Source organism: Penicillium diatomitis, assembly GCF_028827545.1.
Source record: "Penicillium diatomitis strain IBT 30728 chromosome Unknown utg000003l_segment0_segment0, whole genome shotgun sequence".
NCBI classification, from domain to species: domain Eukaryota; kingdom Fungi; phylum Ascomycota; class Eurotiomycetes; order Eurotiales; family Aspergillaceae; genus Penicillium; species Penicillium diatomitis.
The window spans coordinates 3,454,965-3,477,096 of record NW_026623175.1 but is presented as its reverse complement, the minus strand read 5'-3'; the positions used below and the strand labels follow the sequence as shown (position 1 = coordinate 3,477,096).

Sequence of the window (22,132 nt, the reverse complement as noted above, 5' to 3'; positions counted from 1 at the left end):
CCATACCCCCTCTTATCACGCGCTTATCCGAGCTCCGATGGAGTCAGCAAAAAAGCGGGTATGCTAATTTGACTTGGAGCCAGGTAGGGGGGAAAAGCATATACACATTCCACGTTACTCGACAGGCTCCCATACGAAATTACCTCGTCAATATCACACACTCTCTCCACTCTCGATCCACACCCTTTTGGAACATCCCGTTAGATTCAGAGTCCTAGACGGCCCGCGATCACAGACAATCCCCGGTGACACAGACTACGCTATATGCAGGAGTTTCGATCTCCTCCCCAAGCGCGACAACCAACAGGACGGTGGCTTCTCTGATGCTGCATTTGGTGGGGATCTGAAGAGGAGAGCCCATACACACATCCACGTGTGAGAGAAAGTCGGGACAAACAACCAAAGACGGCGTGTGCATGTGCATGTGAGGTACAAAAGCACATAGGGAGAAACCACAAGCACACACAAGGGAGAAGAAGGTCAACTCCTCGCCAAGATGCCCACGGGGCCACCCGCCGACAAGTCCAGGCAAACGTCCGCTGGAAAGTCCTTTTTCGGCAGGAAATTGTACAAGGAGAGACCGACGGATGATCGCGCCTCGGAGGGGTATGGAGGCTCCTATGATAGTCTGGCGCCGCCGGGCAGTGCGCCGGGGTCCCGATCATCCCGATACTCAAAGCGCTCCTCAATACAATCGGTGGACACGCATGGCGATCCAGACTCGTCTTCGTTCCCGTCCATGTTCGCTGGCGGAATCACCTCGATGCCCTACGACAGTATGCCCTCCGACACGAGAACGCCGATTCCAATCGACAACTATCCCCGTCCCGAGTCGTCCAGCTCCCGACTTGAACCCTCCTCCGGCAGTTATGGCAAGCCCGGCGGTGACTTTCACTACCATCACCCGACGTGGACCTCATCTTCCTCTGCGCCCAACGCGCCCCCTAACGGCTACAACCCTTCACATCCCCCTTCAGGGCCCCGCCCCCCTCCTCATTCCTCGGGCATGACCATGACCAGCAGTTCATCTGGAGACCGCGGCACACGATACCAACAATGGGGCCGGCCTGGTAGCTCCGCCGCCAATCACTCCATCGATTCTTCATCCAACTCGCGCACTTCCCTCGACCAGACCAGTCTGTACTCCTCACAGTCATCCAATACTCGGAGCTCGACATATTTATCCTCCTCCGACGGCTCCTCCCGCACCCTCACCCCGTCCCACTCGGGTGACCGTGTCACCATGTTCCCCGGTAGCAACAGCTCCGGGAGGCTGTCCAGCGCTGCCTCAATTCATTCCAGTATCCCCGCGGCGGTGCCCCGCCCTGACAATTTCTTGACTCGACCCCGAGATGATCGGGTGGTCGACCAGCTGTTTCTAGAACTCATGCAGAAGCGCGGTTGGCAAAATCTACCTGAACAGGCCAAACGACAGATGCTATCATACCCAGCTTCGAAAAAGTGGACCTTGGTGCACCAGGATCGTTTGACGGAGTTGCAGGGCGAGCAGAAGCGCCGCCAAAATGCCCGCCAAACCCATGGCCATGATGGACTCTCGGGTTTACTGGAGCGTGCCGATGAGGAAGGTAGTCCGGAGTGGTATGTCAAAAAGGTCATGGATGATACAATCACCTCCAAACAGCTGGCAAGTCTCAGCGTTAGTCTTCGGACGCAACCAATCAGGTATGTGCAAAACGTTTCCTCCTGGAGTCTTCTGAGACCCCCCCCCCCCCCCCCCCTTCCGAAGATGATATACTCATATCATATTTAGCTGGGTGAAAGCCTTCGTAGAGGCGCAGGGTCAGGTGGCTCTTACCAATGTTCTTCAGAAGATCAATCGTCGCAAGGCCTCGGGTCCCATGCCAGCTCCGCCCACGGGCGACAAGGACCTTGACCGGGAGTATGACATTGCAAAATGTTTGAAGGGTCTGATGAACAACAAGTACGGTGCCGATGATGCGCTTGAGCACCAAGGTGTTCTTGTCGCCCTGGTCAATTCGCTCTCCTCCCCACGGCTCAATACTCGGAAACTGGTGAGCGAAGTCCTCACCTTCCTGTGTCACTGGGCCGAAGGCAGAGGCCACCAAAAGGTCCTCCAGGCTATGGACAAAGTCAAGCATGATCATAACGAGACTGGTCGCTTTGATGCGTGGATGCGCATCACCGAAGTCACCATCGATGGCCGTGGCAAGATGGGCAGTCTGGTTGGTGCGAGTGAAGAGTATCGTAGTGGAGGTATTGGCATGGAGAATGCTCTCATGGAGTATGCGGTCTCAACGATGATCCTCATCAATATGCTGGTCGACGGCGCTGAAAACGACCTGGAATTGCGATGCCACATCCGTGCTCAGTTTATCTCATGCGGTGTCAAGCGGCTGCTTACCAAGATGGAGGGCTTCCAATATGAAGTCATTGACAAACAGATTGAGCGCTTCCGGGAGAATGAGGCTATTGACTACGAGGATCTGCTCCAGCGGGAGGGAAGTAGCATGAAAGACAGTGTCGAGGGCGAAGTCAAAGATATGAGCGATCCGCTTCAAATCGCCGACGCCATTTCCACCAAGATCAATGGGACTCGTTCTCATGACTACTTCCTTTCGGCGATGCAGCACATGCTGCTAATCCGGGAGAATTCTGGGGAAGAGGGGTTACGGATGTTCCAGCTCGTGGATGCGATGATGAGCTACGTTGCAATGGATCGCAGGTTGCCCGACATGGATCTCCGCCAGGGGTTGAACTTCACCGTGCAGAGTCTGCTCGACCGGCTCCATACAGATGCCGAGGCCAGGCAAGTCTACGATGAAGCACTGGAGGCACGCCAGATCGCCGAAGCCGCTATCGCGGAGCGCGATGAGATGAAATCCCAGGTGGAGATGGGCGCAGAGGGCCTTGTCAGGAAACTTCAGAAACAAATCGACGAACAAGCTGGGATCATTGACCTCCAAAGTCGCCAGATGGAATCCCTCAAAGCCGAGGTCGCTGAAGTACAACGTCTGCGCGCCCAGGAACTGCAGCGTAACGAGCTCGAGACCCGCGAGCTCTACCTGATGCTTCGAGATGCTCAGGATATTGCTGCCTCGAATGCTCGAAAGCAAGCCAATGCGTCCGAACCTGGGCCTGCCGACCCATCGCAATTACCTGGAATCATGGATCGCGAGCGTCTCATGGAACGTCTCGAACGTCAACTGGAGCGAACCAAGACGCAATTCAAACTCGAGGGCAAGGTCTGGGGTCAGCATGGACCTTCTGATCGTCTGCGCGAGCTACGCGAGAGGATGGAGGGCGATGGCGACGAGAGCGAGGACTTTGTCGAGTCGACTCGTCGCAATCTGGACCCTAGCTCCCTCGGGTCTGTTTATCGGAAGCGCAGCCATGTCCCTGACGTGGAGAATGGCCCTGGGGACCTCCCCATGTCTCCGCTGGACGAGGAGGAAGAGGCCGTGTTCGAAAAACCCCGCTTGATTCAGTACCAGCGCCCACGGTTGAATCCAGCCCAGGCGAATGGCCTTTTAGGCGAGATTACGTCCAAGGTGCCCAAATTTGATGGTGACGAAGAGGATGTGGCTTCGGATGCTGGTGTCGCTGCAGTTCCGACTCTCGTCGAAGGTGCCGCGGCCGAATCCACTGGTGCTCCAGGTATCGAAGCTGCGTCGAAGGCCCTGCCACTACCTCCCCCTCCGCCACCACCACCACCACCTGCTCCAGGCGGCGCAAAGCTTGTTGTTCCTCCCCCTCCTCCCCCTCCTCCTCCAGGCGGAGCGCAGTCAACTCCTCCCCTTCCACCACCTCCACCCCCTCCCCCAGGCGGCAACCTTGCAGTTCCACCTCCGCCTCCCCCTCCCGGCGGTGCCAAGGTTGCTGGTCTTCCTCCTCCACCACCACCACCTCCCGGTGGAAAGGTTGGTATTCCACCTCCGCCGCCGCCTCCTGGTGGTGGCATTGGAACTCTTCCACCACCTCCTCCCCCCGGTGGTGGTGTTGGACTGCCTCCCCCACCACCTCCTGGAGCTGGTGGCTTCCCCCCACCTCCACCACCTCCCAGTGCTCCATTGGGTGCTGGCTGGCGGCCTACATATATGGTCCAAGATGGCATGTCACCTACGATCACCGGTATGCCATCCATTCGGCCTAAGAAGAAGCTCAAGGCTTTGCATTGGGATAAGGTGGACACACCACAGGTCACGGTCTGGGCTGCTCACGCTCCCACTCAACAAGAAAAAGAGCAAAAATACACGGACCTCGCCAAGAAGGGCGTCCTGGATGAAGTCGAGCGTCTCTTCATGGCCAAGGAAACGAAGATTTTCGGAGCGGGCGCCACCTCGAAGACGCGCAAGGACAAGAAACAGATCATTTCTAACGATCTATCCAAAAACTTCCAGATCGCCTTGTCTAAGTTTTCCCAGCTACCGGTTGACGATGTTACCCGCATGATTATTCACTGTGACAAAGACATTCTAGACAACATGGTTGTAATGGATTTCTTACAGCGCGACGAGATGTGCTCTATCCCTGAGAATGTGGGCAAGCTTTTGGCCCCATATAGTCGGGATTGGACGGTTCCCGGTGCCGCCAGCTCTGAGCGGGAGCAAGATCCGACTGAACTCACACGTGAAGATCAAATTTACCTCGCAACTGCATTCGAACTAAACCATTACTGGAAGGCGCGTATGAGAGCCCTCTCGCTGACCCGGTCGTACGAGCACGAATACGAGGATATCTCGACCAAGTTGCAAGAAGTGGTCCGAGTGAGCGAGACTCTCCGCGATTCGGTGTCTTTGATGAATGTCCTCGGGTTGATCCTGGATATTGGTAACTTTATGAACGACGCGAATAAGCAAGCGCAGGGTTTCAAGCTCAGTTCGCTTGCACGTCTCGGCATGGTCAAGGACGACAAAAACGAGACAACCTTTGCTGATCTAGTCGAACGAATCGTTCGCAACCAGTACCCTGAATGGGAGGGCTTTAGTGAGGAGATCAGCGGTGTGGTCGGACTGCAGAAAGTCAGTGTCGATCAGCTGCGCTCAGATTCAATCAAATACATCAGCAACATCAAAAACGTGCAGGCAAGCCTGGATGCCGGCAATCTGAGCGATCCGAAGAAATTCCATCCTCAAGACCGGGTCAGCCAGGTTGTCCAGCGCAGCATGAAAGACGCTCGTCGCAAGGCTGAGCAGCTGCAGCTGTACCTGGATGCGATGAATAAATCCTACGATGACATTATGGTGTTCTACGGAGAGGACAGCGCCGACGAGAACGCAAGACGTGACTTTTTCGCGAAGCTGGCTTCATTCTTGATGGAATGGAAGGTAAGTAAACAGCACTCGGATCTCATTGATGCACGGATTTGTGCTGACTTGTTTCTGTTTAGAAATCTCGGGAGAAGAATATCGGCTTGGAAGAGTCAAGGAAACGCACCGAGGCTTCTTTGGCTCGTAAGCGGATCAATGTCAACCTTGCCAACGGCGCTGGCACCGAGTCACCCAATTCGCCTGCCACGAGTGGAGCAATGGATTCATTGCTCGAGAAGCTGCGAGCCGCCGCGCCCCAGACTAAGGACGTGCGAGACCGTCGTCGCCGCGCCCGTCTGAAGGAGCGTCATCAAATTCGTGTCGCCTCTGGTCAGAAAGTGCCCGATTTCGCTAGCATCGATGCCAGAGGCGAGGGGTCAGAAGCACCTGCCGACTCATCTGCCCAAACAGACGAGAATGGTCTACTGAGCCCACCCTTGCCTGATGAACCCACCGATAGCAGCAAAGAAACGCAAGTCTCAGAAGGCGAGGATGTCGCTGATCGTGCAGCCAGCATGCTCCTTGGCTTGAGAAGTAACTCTGACGCAAATGGCGAGCGTCCACGTCGCAGGAGGGAAAGTGCCGAGGAGGAGCGTCGGCAACGTCGGTTAAGGAGAAGGAATGGCGGTACAAGCGTTAGCAAGGACAGCGCAGACGGTGCGGCGCCTGGTCTTGCAACTGTCAAGGAGCCAGCGTCGCCCACTTTGACGGATCACACCGGCGGCGCGGAGGAGCACTCCTTGCTGAGTCCCCAGCAAGAAGAATTCAAGCTCTCCGGTACGCCGGAGATTGTTGTCTCTGACCAGAATGACGACGCTGTTCCGGAGAAGGACTCACGACCTGATGGATCCTCATCAACCCTGGCGATCGAAGTGTCGGATTGAAAGACGATTTTGTGATACCCTAATGTTCCTTTCAATCTCGGCGCTCTCACGGTCCCTCTTATTTTATACTTCCCTTCTTTACTTAGTGTTGATAGCAACTCATGCTGTGATGTTTTCTTCCTGCTTTTCAATGCAATTTCTTTTTGTACAATAGCACTTTATTCGACTCCTTTCCCCGTCATTGTCGAATCTCGATCCCTGTCCGCTTCGGCCTACGTTAACCATGCACTGCCCGACAGTGGACAGTGGACACTACTTAAGCGCTCCCTTAAATCGGCGTTTGGCCGTTCACTCTATCTGGCACTTCCTTATTCGCTGTGATTCTTATGCAGTCATCATCCCGTCCATGTCGTTTTTATAGTGAGCGAAGCATGGTCTCACGATATACTTGGATGTTGCCTCTGGTTTTTAAATTATCTTGTCTGGTCCGTTGAATCGCGTTGTTCCGAGATCCTCTCGGCATCGCTCATTTTCGAGTCTCCATTGATTGACTCCTGATCTTCTGTAACCTTGATGCTCTTTGAGATGCTTCGTCCGCTCAATGAATCCTCCAGCCCAGACTTTCGAAATTTTAAATAACTCTCTGTACTTTGTTCTGCCTAAGTATCGTTAGACTGACTGAGTCTAGTTTGGAAAGTGTATATACGGAAATAGATATTGTAGTAGGGAATCCGGTTGCATGTACATAGAGCAGATAGTCTGTTGAGATGCATGTGCCTGATGGTGGCCTTACGGTCGGGAGAGGCTGTTTGGACATAAGGAGAGGGAGTCAATCAACTTGACAACCATGATGCGGCGGACAACCATGCGGACAACCATGCGGATGCGAAGGACATGATGTAACCATCGGATTGAACGGCTTTAAGAGAGTTTAGTATAGTCTTTATAGTCGGATTCTTTTGTATTACAATAACACACTCTTTTTGATCTTCCTCTTTACATTCGGATATCCTACGGATAGGTGTTGTACGGTCGGGCTAGGAGATCTCTGGATATACGTGCTAGTAGTTATGGTTTAGTTCCTCTATAACTCGACCTATCTAGTGAGATTAGACTACCTTAAGTATTCCCCTCTATATTAGTAACCGACGTAGGGGCTTTATAAAAAGGTAGCTAAGATAGAAGACTATATTATTCCTATAATATAATTATAAGAGGATCTAATAATAAGATTAATACTACAATAAACTAGCAGACGGCAAAAGGACTGCCCGAAACGGCCGCAAGTGAGGCCGTTTTAAGCTGTCAATCTGCCAAAATTCCCGCCACGCACCTCGCCATCCGCCCACGCCCACCCATTTGCCCCCCTGGGGCTGTCGCCTGCGATCCTTTCCGAAGGCCCCAGTGCCCGCTGAGTCTGCCGCCCGTGCATCCTCGTCTCCACCCACCGCAGCCAGCCCGCAGGCTGCGGCCTCAGGGAGCGTGCGACATGGTTAATCCTGATTCCCACGCCTACTCTCTGGCGAGCATTTCCATTCTGGCTCGGAGATATGCTTTCCGGAAGAATGATTTAAATGGATGTTGATTCCCCGGCCTCCGTTATTAAACCACGCTGGCTCCCAACCTAGGTTTTTCTCTTCTACTCGCACCTCCTCAAATAATTCTCTCCATTCTACTGCAATATGGCCCGCTCTCGACGATAGGCTAGGTCCGAGTCGTCTGACAATGATTCAGAGACTGGAGAAGATAGCTCCAATAACAGCAGCAACGAGTAGTACGATACCGACCCGCTAGAGCCTGATTTCGATGAGGATTAGCTCAAAGATCCTAGTGATATTACGCAACTTTTTGCAGACAATAAGCACTCTCCCGAGTATTACCTATAGTAACTCGTAGAGTTTGACGAGTCTGTGTATATATAGGAGGATTATAGTAAAGGTACTACTACCCTTCTTAACTAGGTCGAGGCTTATTAGAAATAGTATATCTTATTCCTCCTTAGAGCTCTTCCCTCTTTTTATTATTTATCTAAGCCTTATTAGATTTTATATATATCTCCGTAAAGATCCTAAACTAGAATTCCGGAAGCTATCTATTACTATCTTATATATATTTCTCGACTAGGCCTTGAATTTACGACGGGGTAAAAATAGAAGGCGGTTACCTAGAATTAAACGTAAAAGCTTACTAGAGACGTTTTAGAAGGTTTTTCGGCTAGTCTTCGAAAGAGTAACCTCAGAAAAGATCGGAAAATAGATAAATCGATAGATACGCTAGGTAAGAAACGAAGTTACCTCTTAGCCCTAGGGCTTCTCTTACTCTATATTATAGATAGTTCTAATTAATATTATAGGTAATCCGTAAGTTAGCTTAAAAGTATAATTTGTCTTAGAAAGGCCGCGAAAAGTCTACTATATTTATAGAAGACTTAACTATAGTCGTAGAAACGGTTATAAGTATAACGAAGAAAAAATTCGGATATGGTCGGTATCGTATCGAGTTATACCTTTTCTTATAATTAGCTAGTCTTACTACTAATCGCCCTTAAGTAGTACTAAGCTTACTTTATTACTATATCCGAGTTAGTCTACTCCGAGATCTATAGGGTAGCCCTTACAGAATCTTAATCGAATTTAAATTTAAATATATAAAGGGATTTCTTAGCGCGAAGGACGAGTAAGATCTAGATAGGTTTTAATTATTCTTACTATCGCTCGCTAACTATTAGATAGAAATATATATATCCTACCGGAGATTATATTTAATCTATCGCTTATTCTTAGTCCCTATATCTTCTTACTAGGGCTGCTTTTTGCAGACCGTGCCTTTAAGAGAGTTAAAGGAGAGGAGGTCCTAATATCCGTAGAATAGCTTCCTCGCTTATATATCCGGGATAGTTATAATAAGCTTCTATTACTACTTAATCTAGCCCTAGATAATATACTAGTTTTCCGGTAGACCGAGCGAATATTATAAGGAATCGGGATTTCGGTCGATAAATATTTACCTTACTCGACTCTTCTTCTCTAGGTTAAAAGTATTAGTACTATTACTAGCTTCCGATAAGTTACTCGTCCTTATAGCCTTCGATACGGGGCTAGGAAGGCGTTAGATAATAGCAGTAATCATCTTCCTATATAATTATTATCGAGTAATTTCTAGTAACTAACTACCTATACCTTAGGAGCCGTAAGCGACTTACTTCGTAACCTAATTATATACTACGCCGATACTCGTACCTTTCTAAAGTACTACCTCGACTAACAGATTAATAAGAACCTTCCCGCTATTATCCGAGGTCTGAATCTAGATAATAATATTATATATATAGCTTATCGAATAAGCCGGACTATTAACCCCGACCGCCCCTAAGAATTAACAACTACCTAATCTATCTTAGTTAATAAATAGCCTAAAATTTCCGTCCTTATCTAGCGTCGCGATGAACTTGGCTAATAGCTTAGCTGTCCGCTTTTATAGTACCGGGGAAGCGCGGAATACTAAAGCTATTAAAAGCTAAATCAAGAGCTTAGTAGCGTAAGAGAACGGGCTAGAAATACGTTACTATCGTAGCTTTAGCAGAAATATAATAAAGAGTAGCCTATATTGGAAGTATAGCGGTAGCTATCGGAGACTAAACTAGTCGAATCAGTAACGATAAAGCTTCGGTAGACGGAGGAGCTACCTAAGCCTTAGAAACGGTTAATTAAGCGTCTTCTAACTCTACTATCCCCGATATTAGACTAAGAAATATACTAGCGTACCGAAGCTATTGATACTATCGCCGCTTACTATTAATTCGAGGAAGGTATTACGTATCGTTTACTATAGAATAAACAGGTTGAAAGCTATATAGTCGAGCGCGGTTATTTCGAAGATCAGAAGCCGGAAAGTAAAGTAGCTAAGGTCTAGAGTAGACTAGCGAGCCCACTCGAAAATGCTATTTAATTAGTCAGAAAGGACCATCGACCCTTGTTCTGCTTTATTTGCGTGGGACAGGAAAACCTAGCCCTCAAGAAGCGTGTACAACGATTCTCATCGCATGGTGATGTTTCGAAGCATATCAAGCGAAAGCATCTACGGAACCTCGTATCAAGCTCTGCAATTGCATGCAATGTTTGCGATAAAACATTTGCTGAAGTCATGAACTTTCAGCGACATGCTAGTGATTCTCACTCGACTGTGACGGGACTACTATGGAGCACAGTGTCCTAGCGTGGACTTGTCTTTGTTGGTTTTTGTGCATAAAATTTGTTAGAGCTTTGAATTCAAATATCTGGATATGATAAGCCTCCGTACGACCGGGTTCAAATGTAATGAAGCAGCAGCAGCAGCAAAAGAAGGTCTGAGGGATGGCTAGCCACATATATTTATTTTTGAATCTTAGCGCAGTTCTACCACGTCCCGCGGCGTCGTGGAGAGAGGAGAATAAAGAATATTCTCCTGATCAAGAATTCCAGCCTCAGACCAAGAGTTCTACCTGTCTGGCAACGGAGAAGTATGTTCTTGCTCAGCTGATTGGGCAATTAAGGTAGCAATTGACCGGACAACCTCTGTACAAATCCAGCCACGGCCTCGGGGTCCACAGCCTACAGGTTTACACAGAATCACCCAGTAAGAGGCCACTGCGTCAGTGGATCATCAAATATGATCCACTCTTAAGACAGTAGGCCAATGTGACAGCAGCGAGATTGTGCACCATTGAGTACGCCTCCGCTGCGGTCATGTTCTGGCTATTTATGTGTCTCGTGACGAAGGCAGGCCTAGAATTCACCTGCCACCCACCACAGAACCAAGGGTACAAAGGACGAGGAAATGAATTCACCCCTATTGGCAGATGGATACTGCGTGCACCTATAGATCCCACTTAAGCTAAACCATGCCAAGTCTAGCGCCGCAGTGTAGCTCAGTCACAGCACTGCAGTGAGTTAGTGACTGAGCACGAAAGCTGTCCTATCCTAGACTGTAGGCAGCTTCGCCATCTTATAAATAGGCACTCCGCCATGGCTGATCCCTACTTTTTACTATATGGAAAATTTTTGTTCCTGCCTTTATCTAAGAGCATTGTTCTCTCTCCGTCTGTCCCCAATATAACGGCCCTCCCAACACGATAATCATCTCGAGGATGACCCCGGAATACCACAGGTACAACTATTTCTTTTTCAAAAAGATACAGTCTGCTTACGTTTACTTAGATTGATGCAATCCGATATCGTTGAGTTCGTTATTGGAAAACAACAGAAGCGCTTTTCAGTTCATGCATTATTGACGAACTCCTTGCCACATGAGATTCGTAACGCTCCAGTAATCGAGAAAGTCGACGAGGTTGTATTTGGTCGCTGCTGCGATTTCTTATACTCTGGAAGTTATTCTGTCCCGCCACCCCTTTTTGATCCATTAGCGAGCAGACTTGAAAACTGCTTGAACGGATATGTGGGAAGATGGGATCCTTCATTCCTTACACGGAATACTTTCCATCCAACAACACTTCCTCGTGTTTGTGAGGATCTGCACGCACACATCCGCTCAGCTAGGAACCATGCTAGCTATGAGGAAGTGGCCACCAACCCGAAGGATGACTACTCAGGGGTTTTTCTTTGTCATGCAGAAATCTATTCTTTCGCATACAGTATGAACTGGACTTCTCTATGTCATTTGTCGCTCTACCGGCTGATACGATTGCTCGCAAACTTCACCCTTGTGCCTAGACGTACTGGTGACATTGTCAAGTTGCTCCAATTTGTTTTCAGAGGAAGTGACGAAGTTATGGAGGACATGAAAACCATGTTGCGAGATTACGTTTTGTGGAATGCAGAAGTCATGACGCAAGATGCCGGCTTTTTTGACCTTCTTGATGAAGTCCCATACTTGGAAATGGTTCTATTCCGCTCTATGTGGGCATAAACAATCGACCTGGTATACATTTCTTGATATCCCTCTAGAGCATGGACTCGAAATTTGCCGTAATGTCGCCAATATACGCTTGGGGTTGGGCTGAAAAAGTTAAAATAACTAGAAGCGACTTTGATATGTAATAGTATCGTAGCGTATACAAGGGCGCTCCATCTTGGTTAAGCCCTACGTTTTACTGCATGTGAAGTTTTCTTCGAGCCCTTCATCTAAGAGCCGAAATTATTCGACGTTCTCTTTCTACACCGCTGCAAGCTGAGCCCTGAGATCAGGCCGAGCCCATCTTCAATAAACTAGTGAATGGTTTGATATTCTGCAAGCAGGAAACCACTATGCTGTTTCAGTTCAAATAATCCTCATCCTCTGCAACAACGCCTTTGCATTCACATAAAGTATAGGGAAATCTAATTATATCTCAGTCCTATTGAATTCTCCGAACGGGTAAATTGGGTACAGTGGCGACCGTTATTGCCTTCCATGTCCGGAAACATAGAGCTCTTCTATCAAACCCTAATCACATGATACACTACGCCTAATATAGATTAAGCGTAAATTACAAGTTTTGTATGTTCATCGTAATAATACTTGTCTACTCTGCGCACCAGTAGCCTCACATGTTTTTTTCGCCTAGATTTTCGGGCATCAAAATATTTGGACAAAGATGACCAATATTATTAGTAATCTCATCACGTGGCGAGGGGAACTTAGTTCGGTTCCGTGGACTCTTCGAACCTCACTGTACTTGAACAGCTGCTGTTGCTCACCGGACTCTGCCAGTAAGCATGCGTTTCGGCCCTAATCAACCACGACTATAAGGATTCCCACAGGATAGCCGCGGGATTAGAATTCACCCTATGGGGCCTCCTCATACCTCGGCCGGGACACACTGGATCAAGAAGCGAAGGCGCAGAAGGTATGCAGCTTTCAGTGGAGTTTTACTGCGATTCTTCGTAGTCTGACCATTCTCCAAGAATGCCGATCGACTTGCTCGCGTGCGTGAGAACCAGCGCAAAAGCCGTGCTCGCAAACAAGATTACGTCCGGGAGCTAGAGCAACGAGTGGCTGCGTTTCAGCGGGAAAACCGGCAGATGGACATCATCAATCGAATCGCCTTGCAAAAAATGGAAACAGAAAACCACCTCATCAAGAGCCTCATCATTTCGCTCGGCTTTTCCGCCGACTCAGTTAAGCGTTACCTGCAGTTGGCCGACCAAAATACAGTTGCGGATCGTAAGGTGGCCATTCCGGCCGCGATGGGGCGCCCACTTAGGGCGCCCGCGGTAGCCTCCAACCGATCTCCTTGCTCAACATCATCGTCGCAAGTGACACCTAGCGTCCCTGTTGAGGGAAAAGACTCGGTTAAACAGCCCTTGTTGTATGACAATCCGCATTCAATGAGCACGATCCCAACACAGCAACCTATAGAGGAGCAACCAATGTGTACTTCGGCCATTCCGGCAGCAAAGGGGTGGCTAGTCGAGGCGCCCTCGGTGACCTCCTGCCAATCTCCGTGCTCAACATCGTCGCAGGTGACATCTAGCGTCCCTGTTGAGGGAAAATACTTGGTTGGACAGCCCTTGATAAATGACTATGCGCAATCAACGAACACAATTCCAACACAGCAATATATGGAGGAGGATCAAAAGTGTCCTATCTCACCCTCATGCAGGAAGAGCACGACAGAGCAGCACGCTTTAGACCCTCAACCTTATCAGCCAAATACGCTCAATACAACCCTATGTGTCGCCGCTGAGGAGCTTCTTGATCAAAATAATGCTCAAGGGATACATATGGATTATCTTCGCCGCAGAATATGCCCAGGAGTTGATGAGAGTGATCTTGGTTGCTGCCGAGTACAGAATGACGTATTATTCGAAATCTTAGATGAAATCAGCAATATAACATTGCACTGAACCGTTGACGAGTTGCAAGTTGGCACTGCCCATGTCGTAGGTACCCGTCTGGCTATGGTGGTATCTGTCACAACTGCCGGCCGAAATAGGTCATGCATATGACAACACTAGCATCGCTGGCACCTGCGTGACAGACCTAAATAGATTTGAGGGCCTCAGCGAACGAATTGGCACGATTTAGGATACTTGCACGAAGCCTGGCTTATTCTGTACGTTTCCAATACATAGAAATTGACTATGCTAGCCACTTATGCCATCTCTATAGTTATATCTGCATGTCGGAAATGGCCTTTCGCGCTCTCCTGTTTTGCTCCAACATCATGAACACACCGCCGGAGGAAGGCATGAAACCCTTGGCCTGGATTCTCTTCGTATGTTGACAAGCTTTCTTGATATGAGCCTTCAGCTCGGCGAAGAACTCTTCGATGGGGTTGAAATCCGGAGAGTAAGGGGGTAGGTACAGTAGTTTAACTCCCGCGTCAGCGCATAACTGCTTGATTCGGACCGAATGATGGAAGATGCGTTATCCATAACAAGAACGGATTATGGCTCCAGCCACCTTCCGCAGTGCTGAAGAAGCTGCTCAATAAACGATTCGAAGAACGTAGCATCAGTTGAACCTTTGAAAATACGGGACAGAATGATACCATCTTGCGTATACGCCAGCAGTATCTGGTAGCGTTGGCCTCGATGAAATTTCGACACCTGGACCGGTGTCACGCCGAGTGGTGACCAGCCAGTCCGCCTATATCCTACCCTTTTATCGCATCCGGATTCATCAACAAACACCAGATGACACGACCGAAACTCAGATAGTTTATGCTGGTAGAAATCTCGTAGTTGAGGGTTCTTTTCTTTTGCTTTCTGTTGGGCTTTCTTAGTCCAGCCAGCCTGGGAAAGAGCACGCTTGATGCTGGATGATGATGGTAATATGTTGAACTCATCCCACAAGAAGATAGCCATCACTTCGACATATAGGCCGGGCTTTTCGGTGAGATGATCACAGAGGGCGTCCAGCATGACAGGGGCGATGCTTGGTTGTCGACCGACCGGGACTAGGGGAGACCTGGCATCACCGAACAACCGCATGTTCTTGCGTATATTAGTGACGGAACGCTCACTACACTTCGCGACCTTGGCCATTTGTGACGTGGTGAATCTGTTCTTGCTGAGTATCATATAGGCGATCGTCTTACGCTGCCAAGGATCAATATATTGTGCCATTTTGTAAGGGGTTGGGGTGTTTGCTGGTGCTTGAGTTGGGACGAAAATGGGTTAGGAAAGCATCAGTGGACATTGTTATTTTTGGGACTGTACCAATACGAGACAATACTGCTTACTCACGTTCTGTATGTTTTATCGGATCGTGGGATATCCGTACAGGCTAGTACTGAGGGAACCAATTGAACCAGTTGATTGAAGAGCTATCTAGCAGAACGCTGTTGAAGGCGTTCTTAGCCTCAGGGGCTAGTATAGCGTGTTACAACGCGAGTATTCCGAACTGACCCGGTTTACCATACAAGAACATACGGAGGAGTGGGTAGTCGCTGAATCAGCCAACCTTTAGTGGTAAAATACCACCTCTCAGCTCGACATGTTTTGCTCGAATATTATTTCAATTCGGAACAAAAACTTGAAATACGGAGGTAGCCATATTAGGATAAGTGTATCATGTGATTAGGGTTTGAAAGAATATGTCTCTATGTCCCAACATAGAAGGCAATAACGGTCGTCACTGTACAGAGAGACCGCAATATGAGGGATAAGTGGCTAGCAGAGAAACGACCTCTGCAAGTTTAGCATTGGAATGCCCGATAACCGCTTAAGGGCTCGAATTGCCTTCTCTCCTAATGTGTGCCTTGCTTTCATTTGATCTTCATTCAGGTTGTCTTCATCCTCACTGGCAAGCCACTTTTATAAAAAAAACCTCTTAGTTATTTTTCTCGGAATGTGTAATCGAGACCGAACTTACCACGTTATTCTGCCAGTGTCGAAGCATGGAACTCAAGTCATGTGGGTTATCCAACGCTTGTCTACTGGAGTCAAGGTATTTGATTGAATAAATTCCACTCCGATTTGTCTGTATGCATGACTCTGAAATCTTTGCACCCGAGAAGCCATTGAAACTCTCCAAGTCCTCCAGAATCTTGCCTCCGTTGCCTCGGATGAATTCTTTGATCCTGCCAAAAGATAGTTAGTTCGTAATTTTAGTCTGCTGGGTCGGAAGGCGTACTGAATGACGTTTTCAGGCGGAACGCCTTCGTAGCATTCAACCTGTTGGTAAATTGAACAGATTCAATGAGTTGAAAGGACATGGTTATGAAGGTACGCAGCTACTTACAAGATAATAAGGCATTGTGGTTAGTGCGAACGTAGAACAAGGTTGTCAAACGTCGCGTGGGAAGGCTGCATGTTTCATAGCTTGATTAGGTGGAGAAAGACCAACTCTTAAATCACGTCTTCGCTGCGGCCCGCCCCTAGCGCAGCCACAGTCAGTGTCCGCAGGGGAGTCTTGCCACACAAGGACAAACGAATAGGAGGCCACTGCGGTACTGACTCAGATCACTCTCGTTCGTGACCCACTTTAGCAGGCAAAGGCTTCGATTGGCCAATGGAGTGTCTCCTCACTTGGAGGGGTACCAAGCCCGTGAACTCTCCTCAACAAGGGTTATGCACTGCCAGGCTGCTAGTCTTCGTCCGCAGGTAATCTGTCTTGGCAGGCATCGTCGAATACAAAGGCCACTGCGGTCGGCGGCGGTCGGTGGGTCACCTCACTGCGGCAGTGACCCACTTCCGCAGCAGGCAACGAACACAGCAGACCAGCGGACACGGAGCCCTCTTCCATATTGCCGCCCCAAGTATTTTGTGAATGCTATCTTACTCCGGGGAAGACAGCAAATCAAGAATGAGAAGATAACGAAACAAATGGACTGACCCATTCCACCAGAGGAGCACGTCACTGGTAATTCACCTCGTACAAAGCCTCGTAAAATAGAAGTATCTCCACCAGCAGTGGACTACCTGTCATCAACTATGCGTTACGTCAATGCTGGGCTTGGTAGCCTTGTACCTTTTCATGACCAGGCTAGGACTAGGACGACCGTTATAGGAAGGGTACAGTACGAAGAGGGGCTTCATATGACGTTGTCTCTCTTGTCTGGTATTTGCTCTTTGGCTGGACCTCACAGGACTAAATTCCTCTCAAGAGGATTCCCTTAGGAGGATAAGCCTCTCAGAATAAAGGTTTTATTCCGGGGTTTCCAAGTACCATGTCTTTCCAAGAAAACCTACCCAAGAAGATATTTCCATCTATGTCTTCCTACGACCAGGCCTATAAGAAGCGCTGCATAGTTCAAAGATAGATACAAGACATACTGCTTATTTCATTAAATCTTCCAAGAGCTTTCTCCTAGGGAGGCATCGCTCATGTCTGTAATGGCCTCTTGTTCTAGGCTATATAGGACCTATATCTACTTGAAATGGTTATTATGATTGTCTCGGCCTCCTAAAACGACCCGGCGTGATTGAACCGGTTTCCTCTTCTATCCTATCTAGCGCTCGGGAAGCCATTGCGAGCAGTTACCTCTCCTTGGTGAGTCGCCCTGCCGCGATAAGTTCCTGCTCTTTATGCTTAGAAATCATGAAGATGGTATTCCTGCCATCTGTGGTGGCCGCACGGAAATATTGAGCCGGTCTGAGACTTTGAAGACGTAAATCGTATAGTGAATAGCCTTTCTATAAATACTTTCGCGTAAGTCGCTCTAGCGGCGATGGATCTGACGGGTTTACGAGGAGACGATCTGACTGCCTCCACTGTTCTCGTTTAAATGCCTAGAAATGGATCTTAACGGGCCCTTGATATGGTTGAGGCGGCGCTGCTACTGTAGGCCTAGAATCATCGGCGGAAGAGGTGTGACTGGAGGGCTTTCTAATAATATCCCGGGAAACCGGTGTTCTCTTATTATTGTTCTCTACTGTGGATTCAGGCTGACCGTTATGGAGGGGAACGGGCGGTAGATCGGGACTGGTGATATTTATAGTAGGAGTTGTAAGCTCTCTCTCTGCCTGTACTGGTACCGCTGGCTTATTATTAGAGGCCAGTGGTGAGTTTTGTCGGTCCTCTACTCGGGGTGGATCCCTTGAATGTAGCTGTGCCTGGTTAGACAGACCAAGTTCTTTATTAAGCCTGTCACGCTCTAATTCCTTGTCTAGTCGCTCCTGCTCTTCCTGGGCTCTCTGTAAGTGGGTAAGGTAGGTATCAAACGCTTGCTGCCCGGGGGTACTACTAGTATATGATGAATGAGTAGGATCGGATTCTGGGGACGCCGGTAGGAGTGCGTTATTAACCTTCGTCGGATTATAGAGAGCATCTTCTTAGTCGGGTACTATGATCGATCCTCCTTCGCCCGGATCTTGTGTAGGCTTATTTGTTTTAATAGAGATCCTTATATAATCACTGGTAGTATCTGTATCTCCTATACTAGTAGAACCGTGGGTATTATATATAGTAGACGGTACGGAATCGACGGGTATAGGTTCGATAGTCGATTCTAGAAGGGAAAGGTCTTTATTGTGAGGACTGCTTTGGTCGGATATTTTATGATCCTGAGTTTCTATGTTTAATAACTCCTACTCTATAGGTTCTTCTTGTTCCTCTTCCCTCTCTGTCGCTAGGCGTGAACTAAGTCCGTATATACGAACCTTCCGCCTTTGACGCTTTAAATAATCCCGTGTATTTCTCCTTCTTAATAGTTACTAGCGTGCTATACTTAGTCGCGCCTTACTTAGGCCGGCCCTATCCCCTTATGACTTCTCTTACCGATCGTGAGTTGGCCCGCTTAATAGAGCTATATATACCGTTTACTTATAGCTATCCGATAGCTCTTCCTCTTCGATAAATAGCGGTAACGGAGGTATATCCCCTATAGGTTGATCTCTATCGGGAATCTGTCTGTGTAGTATAGGCTTCCCGAAAAATATAAAATAAATACTACGGCGAATAAAGAAACTAGTAATAGTGTCGGTAATCTTAACTTCTATATATAAATAGTCTAGGAATAGTAAAGTATTATCTTACTTCTGTATACGCGTTTATAGTACCCCGGAACGGACCCGGGGCTTTATAGTACTATCCGCGAGAAGTTCTTGTGACCGGTCGGGCTAGTTAGGAACTATATATATAAAATAACTAATAATCTAATTAATTAGGAGATCGAACTGATCGCGGTTATATCGGTACCGATCCGGCTTTCGGGCCTATAAGAGAGCTAATCGTACGATCTGATAATCGGGAGAACTATTAATTAATCCCTCGATCTCCGGAGACTTAAAACCGAGGCGGCGAGTAAGTTCGGCTATCTTATAGATAGTTCTCTAATCGGGCTTCGTACGAGCTGGTTTTACTAAGAGATTGTCCTCTTTTTTCGGGTCTAGGGGTATTAGTATATAGTACTATATAGTATAGAGCTAAACCTATAAGTAGCTAGTCTCGAGGTGCTCTATATTAGTTACTCGTTAATACCGAAAAGTAGACTCTAAAGTTTAAATAATACCTTCTTCTGCCTCGGTATAATCGTCTTCCGAATCGGACAGGGGAATAAATATTAAGCTTATAGTTTACTAAATCGAGGTTGACGGGCTATAAAGTCGCTTAACGTAATAAGCGTAGCTCTCTAAGTATTTAAAATCTTTAAAAAAGGTATATAGAGATAGAATAAGTCTATCGAAGTCTTTTATACGGGTCTATATACTATATCTCTCGTTATCGCTAAATTTCCCGAATACGTGACTACCTAGGATAAGTCTATAAGCTATTTTAGCCTTAGTATATAACTTACTAGGTATAAGTAACTAGAGAGCTTTAATAGTATCCTAATTAATCTTCTTTATTATAGGACGATTTAAGGCGACTAAGGAAGACTAGAAGTTCTAGATATACTCTAAATAGGTTATAATCTCCTATAGAATAGATAGGTATATAGTTAGCAGAGCGAAAAGAAATATAATTACTAAACTTATCTCGAGATAGCCCGAGGCTATTAACTAATAAAGAATACTTATCCTTATTCCGCTAGCCTAAAGACTAGGAATAGCTAATAACTAGTTAAATATATACCGGAGACGGCGGTTTCGTTTATTATCTAACTAATCTAATTTCTCTTAATTACTAGACGATAATCTTACGAACTACCGCTCCCGAAATACCTTGTTATCTTCGCCCTTATACTATCTAATCTTACGATAGATTTCTCTATCCGTCGGCTTCTTCTGATTCGTATATTCCTCTACTAAGGAGGCCCTTAGTTCCTCTCGATATCTTCGTTAATAGTTAGTACGGAAATATAAGAACGATAGTAGATATACCGTCTAAGTAGAGGTTAACTGCCTACTAGCGATCAGCCGGAGGAAGTACCTCGGCTCCTACCTATATACGGTAACGGCTATATAAACCCTAAAGCTACCTAGCCCGAAATACGAGACGGGGAATTTGATAAGTATTATTCGTTAGTAGTAATTACGGTAGAATATTTACCTTCTGTAATATATCCGTGAGGTTATATTAAGATATAATCGTAGGGATATAATTATCGATATCTAGGCGGCGATAACGGTTCTTACGGAAGATACCACGGAGTTATTCTAAGTTCTTTATATCTAAGTCACGGGGTAAAGGAGGGTCGAATTGAATCTGACTAATACTAACCTTAGCTATTCTAATATATTTTAAACGCCGCTCCGTGGCTAGCTATACCTCTTAATCGGTAAAAAAGGATCGACTTATGGAGGGATGATAAGAGTGCAGAAAGTCGGAAAACAATAGGCGGAAGGAGCTATATCTATTTATATAGCTGAGTCTATATCCCGCTACGGTACTACTGCGGTATTCTGCCTAAGACCTACCGTAGTGTCCCGTACGCCCTATAGTAATTAGCTAGAGGAGAACGGTTTAAAACTATAGTATCCTCTTATGTATATGTCCTGCTACTTACTTTGCTATAGTTAGTTCAAGACCTATTAGCCCTATTATGTGCCTACTCGATGAGAAACGAGCGACAAAAATTCAGGTTGATTAGGTTCCCCTTCTATAGTAGCCTATATATAAAAATGATATAGATAGGTTGCTAATAACTAAGCCTAAGCTCACGCTAGGCCCCCTCTAACCAAGCTCCCGCCTAAAGAAAAGGTCTATAACGCCATCTTACGCCGAGCCCCCTAGTAAGGTTATCTAAGGCTAGTCTGGGAATTTGGCTCTCTAGGGGACTAGCTGTTTAGATAGTATCGGTACGGGTGGATTTGTACGAGATGAATCACCCTAGGATACGTTTAAGCTATACTACGAATATAATCTAGCGGGTACTGTTACTGTTTGTATTCGGTCCTCTGGTAGTCGCGCCGTACGGGCGATCCATTAATACCCTATTCAAGATACTGATAGGATTATAGGGATTCTCCGTTCTCTATCTTATAAGAATATGGTTTCTATTTGGGAATGTTTTCGTACCTCTGATTCCCTATATACTCTAAGTAAGTTTAATCCTCTTACGCTAGATCATATTATCGCCTATAAAGCCTTTCTAGAGCTAGTAGAACTAGCTGCGATTATGTCCTAGGTTTGTTCTTTGGTTATTCTTATAAATGGATTTAAGGTTGCTAATTATGCTAGTTTCTCGACGGACTATCGTACCTAGCTACCCAAAATTTCTATTACCTATCTCTGAATTATTCTAGCGTTCTGATAAGCCTTGAGGGGGATATAAGGATTGGTAAGTCCGTTAACGTACCTTAGGGGGTTACCTGTATCTAACTAGAATCTATAGCACGTATTAACTACTGTGTTATCCGATAGGTAGGTAGGCTTTAACTAAGTGATTTTGCTCCTGTCTCGATAATTATGATGGAATTGATGCAGAATTATGCTAAAGAAGGGATAGTTGGAATTGCTAATCCTGACCGCTGGGAAATTTGCCCAGCCGCTATTGAGTTTGTCTCTGCTACTATCTCGGCTAGCTCGTTTGAGGAACTGAAAAAAGTATGCGACCTGTGGGTTTGATTTGGAACTGCGCTCATTGGTTTTTAGCATTGCTTCTTAACAGAAACCCGATGGTGTCTAGGCGATCTAATCGGCCTTATATGGTTTGCGCTGATATCTGCTCGTACATTCTACTTATACACGCCGAGATCGGAGGCGAAAGGCTAG

The 22,132-nt window shown here is 47.1% G+C and overlaps 7 protein-coding genes across 7 annotated transcripts; 5 read left to right on the top strand and 2 right to left on the bottom strand.

Moving 5' to 3' along the window:
* Window positions 1–496: 496 nt before the first annotated feature.
* N7539_003240 (formin sepA) lies at window positions 497–6,172 on the top strand (the record flags this gene model as incomplete). The annotated part of the gene is made up of 3 exons (XM_056932842.1): window positions 497–1,683; window positions 1,772–5,306; window positions 5,369–6,172. 3 exons carry the CDS (start codon window positions 497–499, stop codon window positions 6,170–6,172), a joined length of 5,526 nt encoding a protein of 1,841 aa, XP_056792801.1.
* Window positions 6,173–7,918: 1,746 nt separating this feature from the next.
* On the top strand, window positions 7,919–8,983 carry N7539_003239 (uncharacterized protein; the record flags this gene model as incomplete). Its single annotated transcript, XM_056932841.1, has 2 exons — window positions 7,919–7,997; window positions 8,841–8,983. The coding sequence occupies 2 exons, from the start codon at window positions 7,919–7,921 to the stop codon at window positions 8,981–8,983; spliced, it is 222 nt and encodes a 73-aa protein (XP_056792800.1).
* A 571-nt stretch (window positions 8,984–9,554) lies between these two features.
* Window positions 9,555–10,327, top strand: N7539_003238 (uncharacterized protein; the record flags this gene model as incomplete). The annotated part of the gene is made up of 3 exons (XM_056932840.1): window positions 9,555–9,578; window positions 9,944–10,018; window positions 10,073–10,327. 3 exons carry the CDS (start codon window positions 9,555–9,557, stop codon window positions 10,325–10,327), a joined length of 354 nt encoding a protein of 117 aa, XP_056792799.1.
* A 2,816-nt stretch (window positions 10,328–13,143) lies between these two features.
* N7539_003237 (uncharacterized protein) lies at window positions 13,144–13,562 on the top strand (the record flags this gene model as incomplete). The annotated part of the gene is made up of 2 exons (XM_056932839.1): window positions 13,144–13,397; window positions 13,448–13,562. The coding sequence occupies 2 exons, from the start codon at window positions 13,144–13,146 to the stop codon at window positions 13,560–13,562; spliced, it is 369 nt and encodes a 122-aa protein (XP_056792798.1).
* A 916-nt stretch (window positions 13,563–14,478) lies between these two features.
* N7539_003236 (uncharacterized protein) lies at window positions 14,479–15,159 on the bottom strand (the record flags this gene model as incomplete). Its single annotated transcript, XM_056932838.1, has 1 exon — window positions 14,479–15,159. One exon carries the CDS (start codon window positions 15,157–15,159, stop codon window positions 14,479–14,481), a length of 681 nt encoding a protein of 226 aa, XP_056792797.1.
* A 2,355-nt stretch (window positions 15,160–17,514) lies between these two features.
* On the bottom strand, window positions 17,515–18,969 carry N7539_003235 (uncharacterized protein; the record flags this gene model as incomplete). Its single annotated transcript, XM_056932837.1, has 5 exons — window positions 17,515–17,670; window positions 17,785–18,282; window positions 18,322–18,514; window positions 18,569–18,679; window positions 18,800–18,969. Coding segments are annotated over 5 exons (1,128 nt in total), but the record flags the coding sequence as incomplete, so codon positions are not given.
* A 2,857-nt stretch (window positions 18,970–21,826) lies between these two features.
* N7539_003234 (uncharacterized protein) lies at window positions 21,827–22,132 on the top strand (the record flags this gene model as incomplete). Its single annotated transcript, XM_056932836.1, has 2 exons — window positions 21,827–21,964; window positions 22,013–22,132. The coding sequence occupies 2 exons, from the start codon at window positions 21,827–21,829 to the stop codon at window positions 22,130–22,132; spliced, it is 258 nt and encodes an 85-aa protein (XP_056792795.1).